The 12,863-nt window shown below is 42.6% G+C and overlaps 1 protein-coding gene across 7 annotated transcripts in view; it reads left to right on the top strand.

Annotated features, from left to right (window-relative positions):
* The window catches only part of LOC115775109 (nuclear factor 1 B-type), a 58,925-nt gene that overhangs the window by 37,921 nt on the left and 8,141 nt on the right, over positions 1-12,863 (top strand). For 4 of the 7 annotated variants that reach the window (XM_030722607.1, XM_030722612.1, XM_030722610.1 and 1 more), the window contains exons 3-9: positions 581-637; positions 2,525-2,593; positions 5,446-5,566; positions 6,164-6,285; positions 9,282-9,416; positions 9,558-9,742; positions 12,004-12,142. In XM_030722607.1, the coding sequence (XP_030578467.1) occupies positions 581-637; positions 2,525-2,593; positions 5,446-5,566; positions 6,164-6,285; positions 9,282-9,416; positions 9,558-9,742; positions 12,004-12,142 (828 nt within the window). The remainder of the gene's footprint in view (positions 1-580; positions 638-2,524; positions 2,594-5,445; positions 5,567-6,163; positions 6,286-9,281; positions 9,417-9,557; positions 9,743-12,003; positions 12,143-12,863) is intronic. The other 3 variants (XM_030722608.1, XM_030722611.1, XM_030722606.1) reach the window with 1 other exon arrangement.

The raw sequence follows: 12,863 nt of genomic DNA, 5'->3' as shown, positions 1-12,863 counted from the left end.
TGTTTCCCCACCCCTCCTGTCCTCTCTCCATGTTTTGTTCTGTGCGTGTAGCTTGCTCAGCAGGACCGAACACATTCTGTATTCCCAGCACCCCCCCCCCCCCCCCCCCCCCCCCCCCCCCCCCCTCCTCCAGCCCCTTTGAAAAATTACCCAGAGGTCTGCCGGTAAAAACGTTTAGGTTATTCCATGTCAGACGCAGAGCTTTTGCTTCAGTTTACCCTCCCATTAATGATAATCCTGCTCAAACAAAAATGTCTGGATTAAAGTATAGTGGGTGCTCTCTTATCGAGAAGTTGATAAGCTAAAACCTTTAAGGAAGCAAATAACTTCTTGTTTGTCTTGACAGAAGTTATTCTGTGATTTTTAAGTTTAAAAGTTTGACTTTGGGGTGGGCCAAAGGTATGGGACAAGCTGCAATAAGAATAAACAATTTAAAAAAAAGTCAGTGTGACATTTACCTACTTTCAAGCTACAGGATTTGAGTTCCCATGTTTCTTTGCTGCAAATAATCAGTGCTGCCAAAAAAAATATTTCACTTTCAGTGAGAGCTAATCCCCGACCCTTGTTTCTGTGTTTGCAGACTCTCAGCAGTCAGGAAGTCCAAGTAACAATGAGCCAGGCAAGAACCCTCTTCCAGGTATGTACAGTGCCAGTCATCCCTCCCTCCTGTCATCAGTACATTGTTCCCGTGCATCTTGCCAACTGTACAGCAGCTTATCTATACCATAACCTAGCTGTGTGTTAAAAGTGTGTTAAACTCTGTGACTGGAAGGGAAAACACCTAAGTATACAAGCTGTCTTTTAGTAAGCTTTAGGTGTGTACCAGATGGTTCACTGCGTGAATACTCTAACAAAATCATCTGCACAAACCAGATCAGCTCAACAGACTCTTTGGTAAACAGTGTAAAAAAAAAAGTAAAATTCAACTCGATCTCACTTCCTAACATTCCCTGGCTAAAGCCGTAGTTTTAAACTTTATGCCGACTGAGGAAGAATAACATTTAAGTTCATCACCCTAGTCGCAGCATCAGATACTTTTCTTTTTTTTTTTCCTTTTTTTAAAAAAAGATCTGGAGTGAAAATGTTACAGCATATTGTGCCTTTGGCTGGTGGTTGAGTGCATCAAGGTGAGCCAGCAAAGCCGAGCTGTAGAGAATATTCTTTGACAGTGCTGTTGTTCCCCTGGACTGACCTACGCTGTGTCGTCACAGTGTTGGAATGAAAATAGTTTGAAAAGTATAATTAGTTTTCTACCTCAAGAGCAGGTTCTGCTGTTACCAGTGCCAAGAAAAACACGCTAGCGAGCCAATGACTCAGGCCTGGGAGGCCTTCGGCAGTGGCACAGTTCCTTGCAAAAGCCATTGGCTCACTTGAGGCATTAAGCTTAGTAGGTGCCAATCGAGATGCCCATCTATCTTTCTGGCACAGCTCGAGTGCCTTTGGCTTTAAATCAAAGCAGAGCAAGCTTCATTTGGGTGTCAGTAACTTGTCTGGGTAGTTTACTTGACTGACAGCATCTGATTAGTGCTGATGAGTTCCGGGCAGGGCACACACACTTCAGCAAAAACTGCGAGGAAAAAAAAAAAAAAACACACATTAAGACTATTTTGTTGAGTTTTAAAATAGTTAAAAAAAGATACAGAAGAAAAAAAAATCTGTCTGTGTTTAAATAACCAAGTTTTACTCTCTGAGCAGTTTCTTTTAAAAGAGTCAGAAAAACTTGAGCAGTCATTCTGCCAATAGTCTTTTTATGATTATACTTTTGTACAGCGTTTTCATGCTGTTAGATTGTAACTGTCAATATTTACAGTCGTGAAGTTCTACCTTTTGTGTTTGCTCAAACGGGCAGGGCCTGCCGTCCAGCACGGGCTCGTCCACGGTTCTCCCAGCAGCAGCAGCAGCAGTCTGCGTGTCCTCCGCCTCGCACACACCTGTCCTGTCACTCTTTGGTTTAGAACGGGGTTTTGTGCTCCACGTTTGTTTAAACGTGTCAAATCAGACACAAACAGAGTCGCTCTTTTACGCAATACGCTCATTTTCAGCTCAGCAGTGACTGAGTTCTCAGCATGTATGTTTTTGAAATGCTGGATGAATAAAAGAAAAAACGCTAAGTGCTGTTCTCAGGAAATAGACTGTGACCAAGGCACTTTTCCTTTCCCTTCTTTTTTTTTTTTTAAAGCACTGACTGTGCCTCAATTCCTGTGGAATGATTAATAACTATACTTCATCCCTTTATGTATGTCACTTTATTTATAATCTCAGTTTCAAAGTTTTGCCTTAACAGTTTCCTGACTGAAAGAAGATCCCAATCAATTTGCACACACACAATGTTGGTGTTGGAAGGAAAGAAAATCATTAAAAAAAAAAAAAAGAAGATATAAAATGGTTCTTTAGCTCTGTCCATGTCTAATGAAATTATTCAATAGCTGTAATAAATCTAGTGTTCTTGTTAATTTTACGACCAAAGAATTAAATGAATTGTAAGTCACAGCTTCATTAATCATGGCTTGTTACGTTTCTGCAGTGTATTTGGAAGACAGTTTCATCAAATCAGGAGTCTTCAGCGTTGCAGAACTGGTGCGAGTGTCCAGGAGTAAGTATGGAGCGTTCATGTTGCTGTTCCTCTTATCGCTGATCAGATATGCTTATGTTAAACATGGGTGGAGCCAAACTGTGGCTTACAGATATGTTGACAGTGTAACAGGTTCAGCAAAGTTAATGTGAAGGTCAAAAAGCTGTCAGTCAGTCTACTGGCATGCAGTTGGGGTCTAATTAGTAAACAGAACTGGAAGTAATATGACTGAAAACACTCATATGTGTGTGTGTGTGTGTGTGCGCGTGTGTGTGTGTGTGTGTGTGTGCAGAGACTGATGTGTTTATGTTTTCATATGAAGGGGAAAAAAATGCTTTTGATTTTTTTTTTTTTTTTAAACTGCCTTAACCCTCAACAGCCACTTAAAATTCTGTTTTCTTCATAATCTCTGTATTTACTGAAACCCACCACACAGCTGTAGTGCCGCTAATCCAGTTTGGCTGGTCTGCTTTTGCAAGAAAAAGAACACTTGAGCGCGCAGCTGGCTGCATGAGCCTGCAATCATCTGTATAGACATGTCTCCCCTGTGCAGAGCCGTTAACGGTCGTTCCTCGAGGACTCAGTCTCCGATAACCGAGGGCACGTCAAGGCACCGTTTACCTGTGTTGCCTCTGAGCTGTAACTGTAGCGAACGTGCCTGCGGTGCACAAAGACCCCAGTCACCCTCAGCAACCTGTGTTTTAAAGAAACATACCTGGCGCTGTGTTGTCTGTATGTCACGGTGTGTTCCAGCCAGTTTCAGTCGGATGTAATTCCTGCTGGGTGCAATAAGCGGGAATATTTAAATGTATTAGTTAGAGAAACAAAATTGGGGAAACTTTTCCACACAAATAGACGATAATTAATACTCTGAATGTCTTTTTAAACTGAATAAAGACAGTTTTAGTGACTCATTGGCATTACTTGTGAATCAAAAAGGCCACATCCAGCTTCCCCAGATCAGTATATTTGGATTTTGGCAGTATTTTAATTTTACATCTTACGTGCCAAAAACAAGTCGGAAAAATAATCAACAGTATGGTATTAACTACTACTAAACAATTAACCAAGTAATAAAACAAAAATGTGATTATTTTAAATATGTTTTTTATATTTAATATTTAATATTTTATATTTAAAACAAATAAAATCTTTTTAGTTTATTTACTGCATAGCATGTTTCTGATGTAAGAGCGTGAGCCACTTTGTCTCAGCGGTCTCGTTTATTGTGCTGTGAAAGACAGGACCTACTTGTTTCCATGCTCACACGCTGAATATCCTTTTGAAAGACTCTGTGTTTTTTTGTTTAGTGTTTAATGTGCCCCCTGACCAGATGGCCTCTGAGCTGCCGTGTTTGCTCTCATGTGACCGAGCCTGGTTTCACTAAAGCCGACTGAAGTCGTGCTGGAATTTTAAAAAGGTCGACGGACGCACAGGAATTGTCACTCACTCAGCCAGTCACTCCCTGGGAAGATATCTAAGCAGCCGCTCGTCCGTCATCACGCTTCTCTCCCAACTCTCCGGGCTGTTGAGACATTCTTTTGAAGTCCATCAAAGGCGGCTGCGGAGTTCAAGGCTGACTTGCAATCCAGCGTTTCGGCGAGGACGCTCATTAATGCAACAGGAGCCTCTTCTGCAATATTTTGTCAACAGAAAAATGCGAGCATGCACGCGCAACTGTTGAGCAAATTTGCTAAAGTAAATCCTCTCCTGCAGTTGATGCAGGCTCATTGTTTATTTATTGTTTCCACCCCCCGCCCCTAAAAGCCCAAGCCCAGATTATTAAATGAGATGACTGGCAGGGTGGCCAAGTGGCATCACAAGTATTGTCCTTAGCCAAGAGAAGGGAGACCAACACACAGAGAGATGGTCGGGGGCGTTCAAAGGAATGAATGGGGGGGGGTTAAAACAAAACAAAAACAATGGTCTTGTCTTCAGCGTCCTCGGGCCGGATGCATTCCTCCACAGACAGCTCGGTATGGGTAGCAGTGGGTAGGGGCCTTTGCCAGGGCTACAGTGGGCTGCCAGTGTGGAGGCTGGCGGAGGGATCGTGCCAGTGGTGAACCTCAGACCACAACAGACGGCGCCACACACTCCATCCTCTCATCCACTCCAAACCAAGCAACCGCTCGAGCTGCAGGCTGCCTTGCGGGCCACACACTGAAGAGAGATAAAGTGAGAGGCAGAGGAAAGAGAGAGAGAGAGAGAGAGAGAGCTGGGTGGTGAACCTCTTTTGTTCTGTAAACACAGGCCTGGCCCCCACAGAAACAATATCCCTCACCTTGACCGCAGTGAGGAAAAACAACACCTTTTCCACTGTAAATCATTATGTGAGGAACCTGCCAAGTTTTACGGTGGATGAGAAAGAAGTGAAGGAAATGTTGGCAGTTGTGAAAGTTTGCTGCGAGTTTCTTTAGAGCCGATTTTGAGGCATTGTTTTAACGTTCACTAAAGGCATTTAAAGCTAAAAGAAACACATTTCACTCTTGATTTGTTGTAAGGAAAAAAGCAAAAAAAACCAAAACAAAACAAAGCAAAAGCATCTACATACAAATATGCAGCATGCAGCCAAATTAAAATAGCTCACCCGTCCTTACAAAATCTTGTCTAGACATTTTCTTCCCTGCAGCCTCTTTGGCAAACACATTTGTTAGTTAGTGATCAGCCATAGTACCTGTGATGGTTAGACAGTTAACCGAGGGGACGAGGGAGCGCTTAATTTGATACACAAGGCCTTTAAACACAAAGTGTCAATAAAAGCCAATGAAGCTATTGTGCATCTAATTGTGCATCCCTAGATGCGAGGATAGGGAAAGACCGTATTCAGTCTGACACTGCTGACATTGATTTCCTTTTCTCTGTGTCCTCTACAGTGCCCATTACCCACGGTGCAACAGTAAACTTCTCCATGGCGGACATGCCCAGCCAACCTTACTATCATGACCTGAACTCCAGCGTGGGGCTGCATCGCTCCCTGTCCTCCCCTCCTGGCAGGTCAGTGGAAGTTACAGCAGCAGATCTAGTTACAGGATATTTGGAGATAAGAGTGCTTCTGTTACAGCATTAGATCAGTGACTTTGGTTTCTTTTATCATAATTTTAAACAGAAATATCTCCTTGACGCAGTGCATTGACTTGATCCATTGTTTCATATCTATTTTTTTTTTTGCTGAAATTAACACCAAATGTAATAATTTAAAAAAAAAACGTGCCTACCACATTATATTTCATTTGTTTAGTCAGTATAAAAAATGTAACTCCTGGACCGTCCCAGTCAAGCTGTATCCCCCTGCTTCCAGTCTTTATGCTAAGCTAAGCTAAACATCTCCAGCCCTTAGCTTTAGATTTAGCACACTCGCAGGAGAGTGGTATCAGTCTTCCCATCTAACTGTTGGCAACAAAGCAAACAAGGGTATTTCCCAAAATATTGGACTTGTCCTTTTAACTAAGCTTGTACATAATGCCAGTTAATCTTTGCCAAACATCTTCTCCAACTGCCCCAAATCAGTATTGACACCATCTTGCATTCTTGAAAGTTGCGGTACCCCAGATGACTGTCTGCATTAAACCATAAACTTCTCCATGTGTGCAGCAAAAGGCCCAAAACCGTTAACATGGAGGAGAACATGGACACCAGCCCGACAGGACCCGACTTCTACTCGTCGCCCAGCTCGCCAGCAAGCAGTCGGGCAAACTGGCACGACAGAGACGGAGGTGATTTTCCTGTTTGCTATTTGACCGCTTTTATTTACCTGCCTCTGGGAGGTTTATCAGACTTAGGCACTCTTTCCCAGTAACATTCTCCTTCTCATTTATGCGGTTAGACAAGCGTACAGAGCGCACAGCTCACGATTGCTCAAGAGCATGTGGACATAATTTGCGGAGGGGGTAAGAGGATCTTCTGTCCTGGCATGCAGATAGATTTGATCAAAGTGAACACCTCGCATTGTTTTGCAACAGCAGCTGAACTCAAACACTCAGCCCTGTCATAACCTACTGTACTGCTCACCCACCATGTCAGATATAACCCCGGGCATCAACAGTCATAAAATGTTTACCTTCAATTGAGCTACTGGTTGAATGCAAATCTTTGTTCTCTTGCACCTGTTTACATAAAGGAACTAGTGCAGCGTGTCGGTTCAACAGCTTTGAAGTATATGATTTTCTTTATAAAACGGATCTAAGTTGGTGTTTTGGGGGAATTTTCTGTTTATAAATCTCATCCCATTTAGATCTGCACTGCAAATGTGTCAAATGATTTCTCATCAAGATTAGCATCTTGGCTGAGTTTTGGACAGAAAAAGACTGTCAGTGAACTTTTGATGATCACGTTTATTGTACGGGACCAACTAGAAGGGAAAAAGCACCTGAAGGACAAAGATAAAGATGTGTGTGTCAAAGAAACACGCCTCTTTCTAATGCAAGAGGCAGTGAGATCCTCACAGGGCCACTTGCATGTCTTATTACATTGTCTCCTGGCGCAGAGAACCCGTCGGCCTTTTAATTAAGGCCTCACCGTCCCATGTTTCCAGATCATTCTCGCTCTCTGCTGACTTCCTTCAACACTCCGGTGCCCACGCCGAATCTGGATTCAGAGGCGGGCGCAAACATTTTGTTTGGCTGCGGTGGACAGTATCACTGGAGATCCGTCGTTTCCCTACCGAGGCTTGCTGCCATTTTTAGCTTTAGTCTGAACTTTGAGCACTTCTCCTTTGGTTTGCTCTACTATTTTAATATAATAAGCAGGAAGGCCAAGTGAGGGAAAACACCACATGATACACAGGAGACGCAGCACTGGTGGGATTCAGCCACAGCCCAATGTGGCTGCATGAAATTTCAGTGTGTCCCTTTGCACAAGGCCTGAGAGTATTGCTCTGTGTAAACTTAGACACTTGGGGTGAGGAGAAAGGGAAAGCAGTGGGTAGGAAACTCTCCAAAGACAGCCATTATTCTGTCAAGAGAGAATAAATGAGAAGTGGGGGTGATATTAAACCCATATGAGTCACACCGAGTGCCAAGCAGTTATTTTGTCCACATGGTTGCCGTTCGACAAAACCTCACCATGTAGTGGAAGAAATTGCTTCTTTCTTGCGTTGTGCTCTGGTAAAAGTACTGAACATTACCACATTTGTATGTTTTTTTGGGGGTTTTTTTGTCATGCCATATCTACCCCTATAATACAAAATAGATTAGTTCCTAAAGGACAGCCAATCTGGTCTAACTGCAAGGTCACTTTGGACCTTTTTATTTCAACTATTTAAAGTGTTTAACATCTGTTAATTAATTGTCCAGTGTAATTTCTTTGGTGCAGTCTCCGAAGCAGTTAATTAGAAGAGAGGAAAAGCTGAATACTACTTCTGCAGAAAGTATTTCCTTTTTTTTCCCTTTTTTTTTTTTTTTTTTCTGGAAACATTAGGCAGCGATATAAATCTTCTCAAAGGTATTTCTTCCTTTGACACAAAATGAAAGCACTTAAGCCTGTATCCTCTTGCAACCCCAGACTGGGAAATCCCCCTGAATTCCAGGCACCTTTGTCGCTCTCTCCTCTGGTGATGAGCGATTTTTCCCGTCACTTGGGTGGATCCTTCCCTGTTGTTAGGAAACAGGAGGGAAGGACGGTTAATGCTACAGAAATGTCTGAACAAACGGGGTTTACACAGCTTATTTTGAGGAGGGGTGGGGTGTGGGGGGGTGAATGATGTGAAAGTTATACACCGCAAGAATCTGTGACAGACCAGAAAAGCACTTGATGAATGTTCATAGAAGGAGCACAAGCAGACATAAGCCACTGCCTTTCGCATCTATTTGTTATCACGTTCCCTTCAGACACTGTGTCTTACCATGGAAAATTGAAAACTGCGCAGCCGTGACAGCAGAACATTGCTCATGAAAGTGTAGAGCAGCAATAATGAGCAACTTGTAAGTTGAGTTTGTGCACCTACTTTGACTTCATAGAACTAGACGAATTTCCTAAACAAATTCCGTGTCTTCTGCTGAGCCTCCAGGATTATTCATGGGGAATTACAAGTGGCTTGTCAAACAGCGTGTGAGGCCAAACAAAGCAGATGTAACACTGTAATATTCTATTTAAGATTACGTGAGGGTCTTGAGATTCCTTAAATCCTATTTGAGTGACCAGCTGCTTTCCGACTGCGTGTCACTTCACTGGATTTAATTGTCTGCTCAGACATGACAAAATACACATTTTTCATTTCTCGTGGCTGTCCAGGGGTTTATAATGATTTCAGAGATTACATGTGATTTTTGACCCTCAGGGGTGCCTGTAATTTGCAGAGTCCATTTTTCATTGTGAGTTACATTTGCTGGCGAAGAAAAAAAAAAAAAGGTCCCCTGATCACACTAATCCCAAGCAGATCGAATTCTGCTTAATATTACGTGTAATTCACTTTCTGCATTCAGCTCCTTTCATTCATGAGAAATGGGAGAATTAGTACAAGCTATAGGGAAATCTTTGATTCATTTTCAACAGAGAAATCTCAAAAAATATTTAAAAGTTCTTTTTTTTTTTTTTGCATTAGGAAAGTCTTTTCATTTCATTTCTTTTCATTCCAGAGTTGGGACAAACTTTTTTTACTTCATAGTTTCTCATATCTAGTCCTACACTTGTAACATTAAAGATTTAATAATCAGAAAGACGTGAGCGCACTTTCACTCATTCCTTCATGTGTTTGTGTGTCTTTCCCTACCAGCAGACATGTCCTCTCCCTCTATGAAGAAGCCAGAGAAGCCGCTGTTCAGCCCGACTTCCCCGCAGGACTCCTCACCACGACTCAGCACTTTCCCGCAGCCTCATCACCCAGGCCTAACAAGTGTAGGACACAGTGGTGAGTTCCTGCTGACCTCTCAGTCAAAAAAAATCTATTTTGATACTAAATGTAACCTGATGATTGTTTTATGTTGACTCCCTCTCGTACGCTTGGTCTTTATCGTCCTCTCTCCGCTCCTTTTTCCCGTCTGTCTTGCAGTTATATCGACAAGGAGCCCCCCTCCACACTCACCGCTGCAGTTCTCGGCCTCAGCCATCTTGCCCCCGGCGCCGTCGCCCTACTTTTCGCACCCCACCATACGCTACCCGCCTCACCTCAACCCTGCTGATTCCCTCAAGAGCTACGTGCCGTCATATGACCCGTCCAGCCCACAGAGCAGCCAGGTCAGACTCCCCCACCACCACCACCACCACTCCTCCATGTTTGAAAAAGGCAGTAAGCCAGATCTTTAGCCAGAAGTCATAGGGTGGTTTGGCACAACTTTCATGGCCTCTAGTCATTCTTTGTTATATTGTTCGGCTCCATTCCCATCTGACAGATTAAAGATAAGATGAATTATAGCATGTATTGGTCTGTATTTCAGCACTGCCTCACCGGTGCTTTTGCATTGGGGAAAATTATTCTTTTCTCATTTTTTTCCATCATAAAACTGCTCATTCCCTTTATTTATGGTGAGACTTAGGATGATATTCAATGACCTCTTTATAAAGCTGTATTGTGTAAACCTCAAATTACATATTTCATGCACTTAAGATGACCAAGACTTGATGGACCCGTGCCTCTTGCTGTAGTGCTGGGGCAGCTTACCTTTGTTGTGGGGATGGAATATTGGAAAAAGACAAATCAATATTTAAAGATAATTAATTTGGTGTAATTTACAGTAAATTACATGATATTAAATGGAAAAAGTACATTTGCTAGCGAGGCCAGACTGATTTATTTTTGTATCCACTTCATGTGACAAAGAAGCGTATATTTTCAGCTTGATGTAGAGCCCATGCCAAAGGTTATAGCACATTCCCAGCCTCATATTTGTACTTTAAAAAAGAAAGAAAAGGGGGGGAAAAAAACCCATGACTCCATTAAAAAAATAAATAAAATAAGGAACAAACTATTTCAATTGCAGTCACACATGACAAACAAAACTGTATCGAGACGTAGCAGTAAATCACACAGCTTTGCGCTTTTCTGCATTCAGGGTGCACACTGTGGCCAGTGTGTTTTAGAGAGCGAGCAGGCGTCTCTATAGATGAGAGAGCCGTGTGATATTTATGTGAGTTTTATATCCCCGCTGTTCTAACTGTAAACAAAGGCCTCGTAGACGGCTCCATCTCCAGAGCAGGGAGCGGGTTGGAAGTGTGTGTGTGTGGGTGGGGGGGGTTACTCCAGAGAAAAACCGCGGGGAATGATAAAGGTTGTAAATATTTGCCGTTGCCGGGGCCCGGCTCTTGTGCAGAATTAACTGGCCCTCTGCTGGGGTGCTGGAAAGGGGGGGTGGGGTGGGGGGACTTGGCTAGCGAGGTGGGGTCCGGTAGGGAAGAGAAAATGCAAGAAGACCAATTTGGGAGGGTGGGGGGTACAGCAAATAACACAGCGCTTATAATCCCATGGACGAGTGCCAGAATGTTTTTATGCTTGCTTTAACGCAGATTATATTACACTCTAATTAAACATTCTATTCACATCGAAGGGAACCCTGTGGACACAATTCTTCTCCAAAAAGGCCTGTTTGAGTTTTGAACTTGGGGCGGCCCTGAAATGAACGCCCCAGACAGTCTCCAGCCGTCTGAAAGAGTAGCTCCCACTAGCTTCCTTTATTTCTTTCTCCATATATATAGTCCCACTGCCTTTCTTTCTATACTGGCACATTCACACCATTGTAGTAGGTCACTCCACAGCTCTCTCTGTCTTTTCATGCCCGGGTCCCCCTAAATTCCATTTATGAGCACCATTAAAATCATTGTTTAGAATCATGTAGGAATTACATTGTCATTGACTGAAGATCTATTGTTGCTCATGCCCCCCAGAGTTTCGGTAATAACTGTGACAGGACAGCGGCTGAAAGTACTAAAATCCTTTCTTCAGGCGGTGCATTAAGTGTGAGAGTCAGTGGTCCAGCAATCTTTTGTTGTTAAGTGTAAGTTTCTCAGGCAAACAGAGCAGTTACGTCCCCCCCTCCCAAAAAAAGGAGGGAAATAACGCTGTGATAGGATGTTCAGCCTCTTTAGTGTTTAGTTTGTTGCATGCTTGTCTTAGTTTATTGAGATCTACTCCACTGCACGTTAAAGGGAGCAAGCGCTTGTAAATACAAGTCACTGGACACAGTCTGTCGTTTATAAGGTGACACGTTTTGGTGGCAGGCAGAACAAATGTGGTTCTTACATGTGCACGTATAGAAAAAAAATGGATTTTCTGTGCGCTTTTTTTTTTTGTGTTATTTCAGCTTTCTTATTTTGTTACAGTCCTGGTTGCTATTATCTCTACCGCAGCATCTTTGAGATAAAAGATAACTGAAACATTTTAGGTGGCGTTAAACTTCCCTATAATCTTTACTAAAACCATTCAGCGCAGGTTTGTCACGAACATTATTAAAATAATCAAGTGCTTATTGTGTTTTTTTTGATCATCTGTACCCAACCTGCAGCCTAACAGCAGTGGTCAGGTAGTTGGAAAGGTCCCAGGCCACTTCACCCCAGTCTTGGCTCCCTCCCCACACCACGGCGCTGTGCGACCTGTCTCCCTTTCCATGCCAGACACTAAGCCCATCACCACATCAACAGAAGGTGAGCTCCAGTACCTGCTACCCACTACTGACAAGCAGTACGTACACCACAACAAACAACAAGCATTCGGCACTTCTTCACTGTGTAGCAGCTCATGCTACAAGGTGTATAGAATTGTATTTTGAAATGCGTATGGTCTGTGCTGTAAATATGCGTGTTTCCAATTGGCATTGCACTTAATGTAGAAAGTCATTGCTAAGGGTAGCAATGTTCTAATTATTTCTATTAGAAAAATAACTCTTGAAGAGTAACTGAACATTAGAGTGAAAATGTGTATTTCAGCACCTGTTCTGACAGAAAGTTAGTCAGTTGTTTGTCTGTCTGAATCACTGGTCGGGATACCTGTAATCACACCAACTGTGTGGACTTGCCCCAGAGTATATTTGTCAATTCAACCAGGTGAAATGTTAGACCACTAGTGGTGGACAAAAAGATTTTAAGGCTTATTTTAGGTCCTATCTCATATTAGAAAGCCAAACATGATACACACACAATGAAAAAATAGCATTTGTAGAAAATAATGTCATGCTTGTTGATACAGTGGTCAAAGAATCAGAGTGGACTCAAAATTGAGTCTTGTGAGACTCCACAGGTGATTTTTACAATAAGTTGAAACTTTGTTACTGTGGTTAAAAGCATCTCGCAGCAATCATTTCCATGTACATTTCTGAAATCCTACGTTTAATCCAAGCATGTATTTCTGTTCTTTTTTTTTTTTTTT

This window comes from Archocentrus centrarchus, assembly GCF_007364275.1.
Source record: "Archocentrus centrarchus isolate MPI-CPG fArcCen1 chromosome 18 unlocalized genomic scaffold, fArcCen1 scaffold_23_ctg1, whole genome shotgun sequence".
NCBI classification, from domain to species: Eukaryota; Metazoa; Chordata; class Actinopteri; order Cichliformes; family Cichlidae; genus Archocentrus; species Archocentrus centrarchus.
The sequence above is the reverse complement of the archived record's forward strand: the minus strand, read 5'-3'. Positions and strand labels throughout refer to the sequence as shown.